The sequence below is a fragment of the Carassius auratus genome, chromosome 25 (assembly GCF_003368295.1).
Source record: "Carassius auratus strain Wakin chromosome 25, ASM336829v1, whole genome shotgun sequence".
In the NCBI taxonomy this organism is placed as follows: Eukaryota; Metazoa; Chordata; class Actinopteri; order Cypriniformes; family Cyprinidae; genus Carassius; species Carassius auratus.
The window spans coordinates 6,954,194-6,970,299 of record NC_039267.1 but is presented as its reverse complement, the minus strand read 5'-3'; the positions used below and the strand labels follow the sequence as shown (position 1 = coordinate 6,970,299).

Genomic DNA, 16,106 nt, shown 5'->3' with positions numbered 1-16,106 from the left:
AACAGCAGAAAAGTATTTGGAGGTTCTTATGGGTCTTTGTAGCACTAGACAATTGTAATGACCCATTCTCTGATCTAGTTGGACAACAGAACTCACAAAAATTAGCAATAATTCTGGCTGTTTCGGGGGTAGGATATGTCTTCTTTGCGTGTTATTACTGGTAGGATCGGTTTTCTTTGGGTGGTTTTCTTTGGTGTAGGGTCTGTTTTCTTCGGTAGGGCAGTGGTTTTCTTTGGCGTAGGGTCTGTTTTCTTCGGAAGGGCAGTGTATTTCTTTGGCGTAGGGTCTGTTTTCTTGGGTAGGGTGGTTTTCTTTGGTGTAGGATCTGTTTTCTTCGGTAGGGCAGTGGTTTTCTTTGGCGTAGGGTATGTTTTCTTTGGTAGGGCAGTTGTCTTTGGTGTAGGGTCGGTTTTCTTCGGTAGGGCCATGGTTTTCTTTGGTGTAGGATCTGTTTTCTTCTGTAGGGCGGTCGTCTTTGGGGTATGATCTGTTTTCTCCGGTAGGGCAGTCGTCTTTGGGGTAGGTTCTGTTGCCTTTAGGGTAGGATCCGTTTTCTTCAGGTGGTTGTCTTTGGAGTAGGATCTGTTTTCTTCCGGTTGTGTGGTTTGCCGGGATATATTTTGGAGATTAGGTGATATAACGTTTCCTGGTCCTTTCACACAAAATTTGCCTATAGATGTTGAAACCCTGAAGGAGAAAGTTTACATTTAGTATTTGGTAAATAAATAAATAAATATATATATATTTGCTGTATGTACAAATCTATGAACATGAAATAACACCTTTCAGAGATGGGAGAAGCTTGAGCTGTTGGTTAAAATAAACAACAACATATTTTATACTAAATATGATTGATTTCTTCAGAACAAAGGTATCCTTGTGTTACTGTAAATTCTGTACACCTTTATAAATATGTAAATAACTCTTTTAAACTTACTTTGATTCTCAGAAGTCCAGGTCATTAGCAGTACCAGTCCAAACGCCAGAACACAAGACATTCTCATGGATTATGATCTGAATTTGATCTGCAGTCTTTGATGAAATTTTGAAGAAAAATTTGTGTAGTAGAGTCTGCTGCACACTTAAAATATTTCCCCAGAGTGATGTTATACAAACTCAGATCTGAGGTTTGATGCTCACGGTTTAAACGCCCAACACTACTGCGTTTCCTGGACCTGCAATCAGTGGTGTATAAAGTATCTGAAAGCCATACTCAAGTAAAAGTACAGATATTTTACCAGAAAATTATTTTGGTAGAAGTTGAATACACCATTTAGAATTTTTACTTGAGTAAAAGTCTTTAAGTATGTGATATTTATTGTACTTAAGTACGAAAAGTATTGAAAGTAAAAGTACAAGTCAATGCAAAATGGAAAAGAAGCATATATATATGTATGTATGTATGTATATATATATATATATATATATATATATATATATATATATATATATATATATATATATATATATATATATATATATATATATATATATGTTCATACACAGCTTGAGTAGCAAGATTGTGTTCAGTTTTAACTTTCTTCCATTTTGTATTTTTGGGTAAGAATAAGAAGTATTTCATCTGTGTTTCTGGAATATACGTCTGAAATAGCATTTAGATGTATTTACACAGTTTATGTATCTCAGAGGGGACATGGATGTATTTAAACTGCAGTTACAGATGCATAAATAGGCCTAATACTTGTTTTTTTAACATAAAAGGTTGAATACTGATATCTTCAATTTAAAACATTTTAAAAATAGTCAAAATGTGAAATTAAAACTGCCAGAAAGTGACAGGAAGTGACTGTGAGTCATTGAGATTCTACTGATTTATTCAAACGGCTAATTCAATCAAAAACAAGCATTTGACTGTGTTAATGAGTGAAACACAGAATCATTTATTCTACATAACACTCATTTATTCAACCAATTCATTCAAAAATCACATTCATTCAATCAGTAAACACCGCCCATTGCTCAGAGACACAAAACACTGCTGTGATCCTTGTTGAAGTGAACTGTATTAAATATAAAAAGCATGCATAAGCATTTTTGCCATATACAATTCAGAGTGGCTGGAAATTTGAGTTTAAATAGACTGATAAATCAACGTGCATGCACTCAGTGATCTGGTGATATAGCTTACTTGATAAGGTCTGACCGCACACTTGAAAATGAATCATCCGTGGTTGTGCACACATTTGTTTGCACTTCAGCACAGATGTTTGACCACTAATTCGTCAAACCTGCTTTCCTGCAGCCCGTGTTATTCTGGCTTCTACCTATTTTGTAGTAGGCTAAGAAACAAATATTCTTCAAGGGAAATGTATCGGAGTAAAAATATCCATTTTAATTAGGAAATGTAGTGAAGAAAAAGTAAAGGTTGGCTGAAATATAAACACTCAAGTAAAGCAATAGGCCTTCTACCAAAAAATAATTAATGCAACAAATTATTATCACTAAGTTATTACACTACTGCCTATAACCACAAACAAATCATCTAGTTGAATGTAACCATTTAAAGTGCCCCATTATGGATTTTTGAAAATTACCCTCCATGCAGTGTGTAACAGCTCTAAGTGAATGACAACTTTCTGCAAAGTTTTAAATCGGAATGTCCACCGTGTATAAAGTTATTTTCCCACAAATGAAAGAATCCACCCTGAATCATTGAAACAGGCTTGATGAAATGGAAATGAGACCAATCGGCCCAATCACCACAGATTAGCCTCATGCAAAGGAGGGATTTGGAAAAATCAATCATGGAGGGAATTGTTTGGGAGTCGTAGAGCATGTAAGGTTAAATACACTGTAAAAAAAAAAAATCCTGTAAAAAAACAGTAAAATTCCGGCAGCTGGGGTGCCGGAAAAATACCATTAAATAAAAGCAGAACAATAAGAAGTTGTAATGGACATGCTTGTGGTGGATGTTTGCTATAAAGTAGTATGTGAGAGGTTGTTGTGTGTGAGGCAGACTAAGAAGGTTGTGACAGTGTAAGAGAGTGTGTTGTGTGAGGATACATGTAGGACTGCACGATTAATCACATGTGGTTGTCTGATGCGTTTGCAGATGAATCTCATTTGATTATGAACAGGATATTGCGTAGCTTATCAGTGAACTACAGCTCTCTGTATTCAATTTTGTTCGATTTGAAAACAGGTGATGGATAGTTACTACTAATCACTGGACCGGCTTTACTGATGAGACACGCCTGAAAAACACATGTGATTAATCATGCAGCCCTAGAAGCGTGTGTAGGCATGCACGTGAGAGTGTGTTAGTGTGTGTGAGAGTGTGTGTGAGGATGCATGTGTGACTGTCTATGTGAGAGTGTGTGGATGTTTGTATAAGGATGTGTGTGTGAGAGTGTGTGTGTCTGTGAGAAAATGTGTATGTGAGAGTGTGTGAGTGTAAGGATGCATTTGTAAGAGTATGTGCAAGTGTGTAACTGTGTGTGTGAAGATGCGTGTCAGAGTGTGTTTGTATGAGAGTGTGTGAGGATGCATGTGTTACTGTCTATGTGAGAGTGTGTGGATGTTTGTATTAGAGTGTGTGTGTGTGTGTGTGTGTGTGAGGATGTGTGTCTGAGATTGTGTATGTGAGAGTGTGTGAGTGTAAGGATACATTTGTAAGAGTGTGTGAAAGTGTGTAACTGTGTGTGAAGATGCGTGTGAGAGTGTGTTAGTAGTGTGCGTGTGTGTGTGTGTGAGGATGCATGTGTAACTGTCTATGTTAGAGTGTGTGGATGTTTGTATTAGAATGTGTGTGAGGGGTGTGTGGGTGTGTGTGTGAGGATGAGTGTGTGAGAATGTGTATGTGAGAGTGTGTGAGTGTAAGGATGCATTTGTAAGAGTATGTGAAAGTGTGTAACTGTGTGTGTGAAGATGCGTGTGAGAGTGTGTGTGTATGAAAGTGTGTGAGGATGCATGTGTAACTGTCTATGTGAGAGTGTGTGGATGTTTGTATTAGAATGTGTGTGTGTGTGTGTGTGGGCATGTTTTTGTGACATATCAGGACACAACTCTGTGTAATGACATGGGTATGACACAGGTATTACAAGGAGAGGGTGACTTATGAGGACATAACCCATGTCCCCATTTTTCAAAACACTTATATATCATACAGAATGAGGTTTTTTTGAGAAAGTAAAAATGCACAAAGTTTCCTTTGAGGGTTAGGGTTAGGGTTAGGGGTAGGGTTGGTGAAGCGCGATAGAACATACAGTTCCTACATTATAAAAACCATTACGCCTATGGGATGTCCCCACTTTTCACAAAAACAAACGTGTGTGTGTGTGTGTGTTTGAGTGTGTGTGAGGATGCATGTGTAACTGTCTATGTTAGAGTGTGTAACTGTGTGTGAAGATGCGTGTGAGAGTGTCTCTAAGAGTGTGTGAGGATGCGTGTGTGTGTGTGTGTGTGTGTGTGTGCGTGCGTGCGTGCGTGCGTGCGCGCGAGTATGGATGTGAGAGTGTGTGTATGAGTGAGGAAACTTGTGAGAGTGTGTGTATCTGAGATTATATAAGTGTGAGGATGCGTTTGAGAGAGAGTGTGTGTGTGAGGATGCATGTGTGAAAATGTGGATGTGAGAGTGTACTCATCTCTTTCAAATATTGATAATCAGAATATTAGAATGATTTCTGAAGGATCATGTGACACTGAAGACTGGAGTAATTATGCTGAAAATACAGCTTTGATCACATGAATAAATTACATTTTAAAATATATTCAGATATTTTAAATAGTAAAATCATTTCTGACATTTTCAACACATCTTAGTGTGAAGAAGGTCTCGTGGTAGGTTTGGATGGGTGTGATGGAGGATGACTCAGACGGACGGAAGCAAGTGCAACGAGTTTTTACAGAGCTAAGCATGCATGTGTTGAAAAGCAACGCTAAGGATAGATGGTTTATGGTCTTTGATTTCAGCTAGTGTGTGTGGCTTGTGTGTTTCTTTGGGGTCATAAACATTTAAAGACTTGTTTTAACATTATTGCACAGCTAAATTATGACAATAACAGTTTTCCATGTTTTTAAAATCCATTTCCTGGCTGTGTACGTAGATAATTGTGTCCCTACCATAGATGGTGTAATACAAAATGGCATGATTGTCAACATAAATAATAACAATAGTCATTTTTTGATATGGGTGGATATAAAATAATTACAATAACATTATAGGATGTTGCTCGAACATTCTGCCTTAAAATTGCAGACTGTTTCTGCCCGTTTTGTTTAGTTTAGTTTTTTATTGTGAACCGATTATGTCAGATGTCCCTCAACCTATTCCTAAACTGATCTGAGACCAGTTTGTTTCATTTTAATAGTTGGGACTTGGATTTTTAGTTGTTATGGCTGGTCCAAGATCAGGGCTTGATGGTCAGTTTTTAACCTGAGTGAGTTCAGTATATCTAAACAGATTTTATTTTAGCCATACTTACTCAGATTACCCTTTATAATAAACCCGCTTTACATTCCAAATAGAAATGAGAACGGGAGAGCTCTTTTGTTTCCGTTGGATAGTTTAGAGTTATAACACGCAGGCTCCAGGTCTAACACATGCCAAACATAGACAGCAACGTGCACAAAACTCTTGATGCAAAGGACAATAAAGAGTCCCTGTATGCCTCATGTGATCACACACTATTATATATTTTGCAGGTTTGTCGATATGCAAGTTCGAAAACACTCCGTTCTTCCTGTCGTGGAATGCTAATCCACACAGACGCTCTGAAGTACGTTTCGTTTAAGGTTTTAGTAGAACAGTATTCTGGGAAAAAGAATTTAAAAAAAATTCCTTTAACCACTCATCACTTTTTCTTTTTAACGGTAGACCTGAACATGGCTCTAGACATGTTTGTTTTCTTATTATTGTTGTTTGTATATGTAAACAATTTTCAATTTCTGATTATATTTCTACATGTTTATATCTTCAACTGTTATTCTTTCTGCCTAACTGTACAATATTAAACATGAGATGTTATGCTGATACTGGTCGTGTTGTCATGTTTTCTTATCAGTATTATCAGTGGTCCAACACTGTTTTTGAGGTTGTTAAATGTTTTATTTTGTCTCGGTACTAAAAACATGAGCATAAAACCACACTTGACAAATATAACAAAACATCAATTCCGCTCCTTCAGAAAACAGCAGAAAAGTATTTGGAGGTTCTTATGGGTCTTTGTAGCACTAGACAATTGTAATGTCCCATTTTCTGATCTAGTTGGACAACAGAACTCACAAAAATTAGCAATAACGGCGGCTGTTTCGGGGGTAGGATATTTCTACTTGATGTGTTGTTACGGGTAGGATCGGTTTTATTTGGGTGGTTTTCTTTGGCGTAGGGTCTGTTTTCTTCGGTAGGGCAGTGGTTTTCTTTGGCGTAGGGTCTGTTTTCTTCGGTAGGGCAGTGGTTTTCTTTGGCGTAGGGTCTGTTTTCTTCGGTAGGGTGGTTTTCTTTGGCATAGGGTCTGTTTTCTTCGGTAGGGCACTGGTTTTCTTTGGCGTAGGGTCTGTTTTCTTCAGTAGGGCAGTGGTTTTCTTTGGCGTAGGGTCTGTTTTCTTCGGAAGGGCAGTGGTTTTCTTTGGCGTAGGGTCCGTTTTCTTCGGTAGGGTGGTTTTCTTTGGGGTAGGGTCTGTTTTCTTCAGTAGAGCGTTAGTCTTTGGTGTAGGGTCTGCTTTCTTCTGTAAGGCAGTTGTCTTTGGCGTAGGGTCTGTTTTCTTCGGTAGGGTGGTTTTCTTTGGGGTAGGGTCTGTTTTCTTCAGTAGAGCGTTAGTCTTTGGTGTAGGGTCTGCTTTCTTCTGTAAGGCAGTTGTCTTTGGCGTAGGGTCTGTTTTCTCTGGTAGGGTGGTTTTCTTTGGGGTAGGGTCTGTTTTCTTCAGTAGAGCGGTCGTCTTTGGTGTAGGGTCTGCTTTCTTCTGTAAGGCAGTTGTCTTTGGTGTAGGGTCGGTTTTCTTCGGTAGGGTGGTTTTCTTTGGTGTAGGATCTGTTTTCTTCTGTAGGGCGGTCATCTTTGGGGTATGATCTGTTTTCTCCGGTAGGGCGGTCGTCTTTGGGGTAGGATCTGTTGCCTTTAGGGTAGGATCCGTTTTCTTCAGGTGGTTGTCTTTGGAGTAGGATCTGTTTTCTTCCGGTTGTGTGGTTTGCCGGGATATATTTTGGAGATTAGGTGATATAACGTTTCCTGGTCCTTTCACACAAAATTTGCCTATAGATGTTGGAACCCTGAAGGAAAAAGTTCACATTTAGTATTTGTTTACATTTTTGTGACAATTTTATTTATTTTTTTGCGGAAGTCTTATGAACGTGAAATAACACCTTTCAGAGACGGGAGAAGCTTGAGCTGGTGGTTAAACAAAAAAAAAAAAAACAAAAAAAAAGATTTTATACCAAATATGATTGATTTCTTCAGAACAAAGGTATCCTTGTGTTACTGTAAATTGTGTACACCTTTATAAATATGTAAATAACTTTTAAACTTACTTTGATTCTCAGAAATCCAGGCCATCAGCAGTACCAGTCCGAACGCCAGAACAAAAGACGTTCTCATGGTTTATGATCTGAATTTGATCTGCAGTCTTTGATGAGATTTTGTGTATTAGAGTCTGCTTCACAATTCAGATATTTCCCCAGTGTGATGTTATAGAAACTCAGATCTGAGGTTTGATGCTCACGGTTTTAAACGCCCACCTCTATTGAGTTTCCTGGACCTGCAATCAGTGGTGTATAAAGTATCTGAAAGCCATACTCAAGTAAAAGTACAGATATTTTACCAGAAAATTAATTTGGTAGAAGTTGAAGTCACCGTTTAGAATATTACTTGAGTAAGAGTCTTAAAGTATCTGATATTTATTGTACTTAAGTATGTATTTTTTTTTTTTTTTTTAAATCATGTATTGAAAGTAAAAACACAAGTCAATGCAAAATGGAAAAGAAGCAAATAAATATATATATTAATGTTCATACATGGCTTGAGTAGCAAGATTGTGTTCAGTTTTAACTTTCTTCCATTTTGTATTTTTGGGTAAGAATAAGAAGTATTTCATCTGTGTTTCTGGAATATACGTCTGAAATAGCATTTAGATGTATTTACACAGTTTATGTATCTCAGAAGGGACATGGATGTATTTAAACTGCAGTTACAGATGCATAAATAGGCCTAATACTTGTTTTTTTAACATAAAAGGTTGAATACTGATATCTGAAATGTAAAACATTTTAATAATAGTCGAAATGTGAAATTAAAACTGCCAGAAAGTGACAGGAAGTGACTGTGAGTCATTGAGATTCTACTGATTTATTCAAATGGCTAATTCAATCAGAAACAAGCATTTGACTGTGTTAATGAGTGAAACACAGAATCATTTATTCTACATAACACTCATTTATTCAACCAATTCATTCAAAAATCACATTCATTCAATCAGTAAACACCGCCCATTGCTCAGAGACACAAAACACTGCTGTGATCCTTGTTGAAGTGAACTGTATTAAATATAAAAAGCATGCATAAGCATTTTTGTCATCTACAATTCAGAGTGGCTGGAAATTTGAGTTTAAATAGACTGATAAATCAACGTGCATGCACTCAGTGATCTGGTGATATAGCTTACTTGATAAGGTCTGACCGCACACTTGAAAATGAATCATCCGTGGTTGTGCACACATTTGTTTGCACTTGAGCACAGATGTTTGACCACTAATTCGTCAAACCTGCTTTCCTGCAGCCCGTGTTATTCTGGCTTCTACCTATTTTGTAGTAGGCTAAGTAACGAATATGCTTCAAGGGAAATGTATCGGAGTAAAAGTATACATTTTAATTAGGAAATGTAGTGGAGCAAAAGTAAAAGTTGGCTGAAATATAAATACTAAAGTAAAGCAACAGGCCTTCTACCAAAAAAAATTAATGCAACAAATTATTATTACTAAGTTATTATACCACTGCCTATAACCACGAACAAATCTTCTAGTTGAATTGAACCTTTTAAAGTGCCCCATTATGGATTTTTGAAAATTACCTTCCATGCAGTGTTTAACATCTCTAAGTGAATGACAACTTTCTGCAAAGTTTTAAATCGGAATGTCCACCGTGTATAAAGTTATTTTCCCACAAATGAAAGAGTCCACCCTGAATCATTGAAACAGGCTTGATGAAATGGAAATGAGACCAATCGGCCCAATCACCACAGATTAGCATCATGCAAAGGAGGGATTTGGAAAAATCAATCATGGAGGGAATTGTTTGGGAGTCGTAGAGCATGTAAGGTTAAATAAATGTTTATTATACAGGGTTAACATGCGTCCTCTTTTCCCCGGACATATCTGGCCAGGATTTCTTTACACCTAATAAGTCCAGGATTTGGCTGTTTATTAAATCCCACTTAATGCAGGCTTGCCAAGTCCTTGTTTTTTTCTACAGACTTGGGATACTTTTAAACTGTTGACATGGGTAGTTTTTTTCAAGTGGGTTAAAGGTTGTTGTTTTTGTTTTTGTCTTCCAAAAAGGCTATTGCATAAAATATAATCTGTATTTTTAAAAATTGTGTTCAACCTGTGATAAAATTTTGATGGAATTTTTCATTAACTGTTCCCTCCTGGTGGAATGACTCATTCCAAGCAGCCGACTCCTTAATCATTTTTAAGAAACGGCTGAAAATACATCTCTTTCATCTTCATTTGACCCTCTAACTCTCTAACCCTCTAACAGCTGCACGCTCTATTATATTTCTATTCTAACTACTTGTTGTATTTAAAAAGTGAAGAACCTTTACTTTCCCTATTCTCTTGACATATTTTATTTTTATTTATTCTAAAAACAAAACACGCAAACAACCATATGCAAAGTCAGGCAAAATCCGTCTCCTGCCCCCACCCACAAACCCGCCCCCTACTGTCCTCTTTTTGAAAAACTAAAATACGGTCACCCTCACACATAGTCAATGAAAGTAGCCTATTATTTAATTGAATTACTTAATTTATTTATTTTTGATCTTGCATGCAATCGATCTGTTGTTTGGAACTCCCCAAACTAAAATATGAACCTTTCATAACCCATAATAGGGGCACTATAACACAAAAAACAATACAGATATGTCTCTAAACATATTCTTAAGCTGAGCCGAAAGCAGTTTGTTTCCTCTTAATGGCTTGGTTATTCAACCTAAATGAGTTATATCTAAAACTACTGTAAAGGGAAATATCTTTCATTGATCACAAATTATATATTTTCATGTTTGTCATTATGTAAAACATGTTTTATAAGTATTAGTAGGAGTATATGTGTTTGCCTTTATTTTAATTAGGCTAACTGCCAATAGTTTTTTCATGTTAGGCTAACTTTTTATTTTCTTAGAAGGGTACATTATTAAACAATGGGTTTATGCTGATGACAGTCATGCTGTCTTTCACATTATTTATGCTAGTAATTCATATTTTGAACATTCAAATTAGTCTGACACCAGGTAATCTCATTGCATTTTAATATTTATTTGCATAGATTAAGCCAAGATTAAAAGACATTCAAAAGACATTTCGACATTCAGTATCTCACAGTTTTTATGGGGAGATGAAAAAAAAAAAAACATTTGATAGGAAAGGACTGTTGAATAAAGCAATAACAGTATTATTTTGTGCACATGTTTTAAGCTTCACGGTTTCATGGCTTCACTACTTTCTTAATCCATTCCTCGTCTGGATTCACACAAAATTCCGTTCTTGGTGTTGTAACCCTGAGGGTGAAAGTTTATATAAGTTTCTTTTTTTTATTTTGTAATATGTTTTATATATATTTTTCTAAATTATGGATTTCAGAGTTAAATACTTACACAATGCCAGGGGAAGGGCATTGTTCACCTGTCTTCAATGCAGTAACAATTTTTGTGACTGGAATTTGGAAGTCGATAAAATTGAAGCAACAACGCTCCGGAACTGCAGCGGCAACTGCTGGTGGCAAAATAAAATAAAAAATATATATAAATACATATATCAAATATGTCACATTTTAATATGAGTTGATATTACTCATCCTTCAGAACATCATCCTTTCTAGAACCATGAAGGATCATATCTGCATGGTTAATCAGCATATTGGTTTGTTTCTGCATTCTTTTAAGCTCTATATATGTTTTGTTGCTTATAGGAGAATATACTGTAAAGTTAATTGAACATGCTAAAATGAAACATGCACGAGATTCCATTATGTTACCTGGCTGTATCCATTTTAGTCACTTTAAATTTATATGTACGTTTATGTCTTATATAGATAACAATTTAGTCAGAAGCAAAGACAGTACTTCAAAAGATCTTACGTTGAGCCTCAGAAGTCAATGCCATCAGCAGGACCAGCCCGAACAACAGACACATAGATGATGCCCTCATGGTTTCAGATTTGAAATCGATCTTCTTCACGCTTTGGTAATGAGTTGTTTCAGTTGTCTGAGACAACCTGAGTCTGCACCACATTTTTAAATGCTTTCGGACGTGATGCTAGATAGCAGCTCAGATCTGTGGTTTGATAAGGAAGTGTACTGCAGTCCCCCTCCTCTTCTTCAAAGCCCACACGGAGAATCATATTTGCTAAACTGGGTTTCTATGCTTTTTGCAAACAGAGATCGTGAGAAGATAAAATACAGGTGTCAGAAGTTTCCAGAACATCCTCAGAGAGTGCAGATTTTTTGCTGATGCTCATCACAGGAAATTTAAAAAAGATTTTTTTACTCTTGTACCACCCTTTATGTCCAAATCACAGAAGGACTATGGGCTAATTCATCGATTCCATGTGGCAAATTCACTTTCCACAGTCTGCATTTACAAAGTGACAAAAAGTACATGACCACTGACATGGATTTTCATTATGCAAATTTTAAACGGCATTGGAAACGTGTTGTAATACACAATGGAAATGCTTTGTTATAACTTCATGCATAATTCATGAACATAAAGAACACTTAACCGATTACCTAACATGAGAAAATCCTGATGCAAATATATTTACATTTAAATTCAATTCAATTAAAAATTTAATATATTTCAAATATATTTATGTATTATATAAATATTGCATATGTATTATTTAATCTAATGTAATTATTTGTCATGTTCTATTGAATAATTAAAAAAAACATGATATATTTTAAATAAAATTATTCAAATATTATAAATATTAATTATTTGACATTGAAATATTAAAACATAATTATTATTATGCTATCCCAATAAATTTAGATGATTTATTCTATAAATTAATTATTTACATTTTCTATAGGTCATTCATAAGTTTTACTTATTTAGCTGATTCCTTGTATATACTGATATGTGTAATAATTCTAATCAAGATCCCACAAATATGATCTAATTTGTTCTCATATATATAGTGTTCTTAACTGCTTAAAGAATCATTATCATTATATAAGATTTGTCTGTCTGATCTTTTGAATCTCTTATGATCTTATTTCCATGATAAATTGATTTACGTGTTTTGGTATTTCACCCAGTGTCCATATGAGGTTTCAACATTTTTTGATCTTGATCTACCTAAAATGCACATTAATACAGAGTCATTCTTCTGTAGAAACCATGGAAAGTCATGAGAAGTTGTAAGATGAAGGTGATGCATCTCAGCAAACATTAGCTCAACCTGATAATGATCAAGATCTTCGTGTTCAGCGCTTTTGGCATGTGGTTTTTTGTACAATTTGTACCCTCATTTTCATTTGCAGTAAATGGCACACATGGAAATACTCTGTAGAATGTGTAAATGTGTGTGTGTATATATATATATATATATATATATATATATATATATATATATATATATAGTTTGACTTATTTTGATGTGAGATACATAGTAAGTTACTAAAAAAAGTAATCCACTACAAATTACTAATTACTTTAAAATTGTAATTTGATTACATTAATGATTACAGCATTTTAAAAGTACTGTAATTAGATTACTAATTACTTTCAAGTAACTTTCAAGTTTACTTTATTTTTCAAGTTGTAAAACCTATAAAATACACTATAGACTCAGTCCGTCCTTTCATTAATTTAATAATGACTGAAAAAAATGCACAGGTAGACTATTATTTTTATAGACTGCACTCCCAATATCTACAAAACTTTTCTTTTTGGTTTTGTAAAATAAATCAAACAAATAGGTTGTGATTTCTGCATTCAGTCTCTGTGAATATCTTCCTGAAACAAGTCACTAAAATGAATGTACAGAAATACAGTATATCTAAAGAATTCTTGAAGTGTCTATTACTAAATGAAGTAAGTCATGTCGAAAACAAATATTCACTGTTAAAATAATCTATATAAAAACCAACACGAGGTACAGTCTTTCCCATCTGAGCTCCCCTATAAATGTGTCCACGCACATTACTGTAATGCATCATACCCAACTCTGGTAATAAATAATATGATCAAACTCTTATTAGTCACAGATTTCTGTGAGAATTGAATCATTCTTTCTGGATTTCAGCTTGAAGTGATTTAAAAGTTTCTTTATGTAATTGCAGTACAAAGGCATCCACTTAATCTACATTAATTTGGCTGAACAAAATTCCCCTTAAAGAATTGGGTTAAAATGTTTCTTTTCCATTTTTTTTTTTTTTGCCATAAGAGCAGAAAGGTCAATTAGGTTCACTGGAAAAGGCACATAGATCAAGGCCACCCTTATTCTGAGAAAAACACCCCACTGAAACTGTCACCTACACCTCACAACCGTTCTGCGGTGGCCATTTAGTGCACAGCAATGTTGGTCTCAATCTTTGCACTTTCTTCATTCACTATACAGTGTGCAATTCAGTGTACAGAGTGAAAATGCAATTTACTACACAGCAATTTTGGATGTAGGATATATATATATTGAGTGAAAAGTGAAAAATGAAAAGTGAAAGACATTATGGTAAGTAAAGATTCAAAATGCAAAGTTATCATTCATTGTTTATGTCCGGGAGTATTTCGACGTTTTGCGGAAATAAAAGAGCTTATATTAAAATATACGCAGACGTTGTTAAACTAAATGTACGTTAGTTTCCTAAAGGAAATGATGTTATGTAATAAAGGCTAGCATAGGCCTAATCGTTTTAAGGCTGTTGAAGTGGTAATTGTTAAAAGTAATGTTTTCCGTGTAATATTTCAGACTTGTTGAGCTCGTGTCTTCATTGTGCTCGAGCCGAGAGTTAACTAAGTTACACAGAAGCCTGTTTGTGTGAGGAGGAGAAGTTTACTCAGCTTCTTCAGAAGAGAGGGAAAGACGGTTTGAAGGCAAGTAATGTAAACTTCATAATTTCATTGTTATTTTTTTTGAAAACTGTTGATGTCTGTGTTTTTCATTGCAGAACTCAAACCAACTTTGAAGTTGTCTGATTTGGAGAGTCATCTTGGTCTTCCCTCTTAAAGGAATAGTTCACACAAAAATCTTTTACTGGCCCTCATGTCATTCCAAACCTATACAACTTTTATCTGTCTTTAGAAAACAAATGAATATATTTTTTATTTTCTCATAATTTTAAATTAATCTACTGAGAGTCTAGATAATCTGTATTTTCAAGCCTCACAAATATTGTAGAAATTATCCATTCCGATATTTATATATGAATAAATCTTAAATTATATGATAGTGTACATGTATGTTCAAAATAAAATATTGGTCTCCCAGACTAGCCATTTGTGTTCCAAAAATTAGTAGAGTTTGTATGGGTCTGGACCAACATGGAGGAGAGTAAATTATGATCATTTTAATTACATTTTTTCTTTTTTCAAATGTTTTTCTCTTTTTAGGCCACTGATGAAGAACAGGCGGTGACTGGGATGAATGCTGGTCACAGAAGAGGACATCCTTTCCCCTTAACTGATGCACCAGTGGTTTTAAAAGAGGACGCTGCCCTGGATGATGTAGAAGATGTCACATGCTGATGGGGCTTTTTCATGACTACGTCAATTATGCTGAAGAGATCATGAAAACTGACAGTGATGCATGATCTGTATTCATGGACTATGAAATATGTAAAAACAAAATGTTAAAAGCTTGTTCTGTGTTTAGTATGGAGTTTACACAGTCATTCACACACGTGTCTGTTAAATGTTATAATATCAGAGTTAATGCTGTGGTTTATTTGTGTACTGTCATGCCAGAATAGTTTGTAAAGAACATTACTAATTGTACAATTATTGTATAATAGTGTTTTTGTATATTTTTATACAATATATAAAATGTACCCCAAAAAAGTCAAATTTGATCTTAAAAGTTATATACAACAAATGTTCAATCCTTTATTTATAAACTCTGTAGCTGTTAATGCCATACTTTTCTGCATTTCCTCTTACATGCACATTACTTTTTGACAGTTTTCTCTTGTTTTTAATAAATATTTACCCTTTGATAGTTATTTTGTGTGTAAAAGTGATTTTAAAATGCCTAGCTCGATTTGGGTTCATTTTAGCCTATAGCAATGTGGTAATTTTAAACCATAAAAAAGGCAACCAGGCATGCTGGGTTAAACATAATAAAGGTTAAATGGTTAAAATAACCCAGCGTTGGGTTTGTCCCTTTTTGACCAAGCGCTGGGTTGCCAAAATAACCCAAATTGGGTTGTTTTCAACCAAGCAGTTTTTAGAGAGATATATGTGTGTGTGTGTGTGTGTATATATATATATATATATATACACACACACACACAGTTTTTAGAGAGATATATGTGTGTGTGTGTGTGTGTGTGTGTATATATTAGTGCTGGGCAACGATTAAATATTTTAATCGCGATTAATCGCATGATTTTCTGCGATTAATCGCGATTAATCGCAGCATGCGCAAAATTCAATTATGAAATCAAAAGTAGTGTATTGTGTAATTTTATTCTTTCAAAGTTCTACTGTATGAACAAAAGTGCAATACAATTTTGTTTGTCAAAACTTTAAACAAATAAAGTGCTTTTTTACAACAGTTAAAAGTTAGTAGCAGTTAACATTTCTTGTAAATCTTAACTTAAACATTAATGTAATCAAATTAAATATAACATTAACGTATAAATAAAACATTAAAGTTTTGTTTAGTTTGTAAAATATATATATATATATATATATATATATATATATATAT

At 34.8% G+C, this 16,106-nt stretch overlaps 1 protein-coding gene across 1 annotated transcript; it reads right to left on the bottom strand.

Annotated features, from left to right (window-relative positions):
* Nucleotides 1–10,465: 10,465 nt before the first annotated feature.
* On the bottom strand, nt 10,466–11,471 carry LOC113043865 (C-C motif chemokine 3-like). Its single transcript, XM_026203443.1, has 3 exons — nt 11,311–11,471; nt 10,828–10,945; nt 10,466–10,731 (listed from the first exon to the last, which is right to left on the bottom strand). The coding sequence occupies exons 1-3, from the start codon at nt 11,462–11,464 to the stop codon at nt 10,659–10,661; spliced, it is 345 nt and encodes a 114-aa protein (XP_026059228.1). The 5' UTR covers nt 11,465–11,471; the 3' UTR covers nt 10,466–10,658.
* Nucleotides 11,472–16,106: the final 4,635 nt, after the last annotated feature.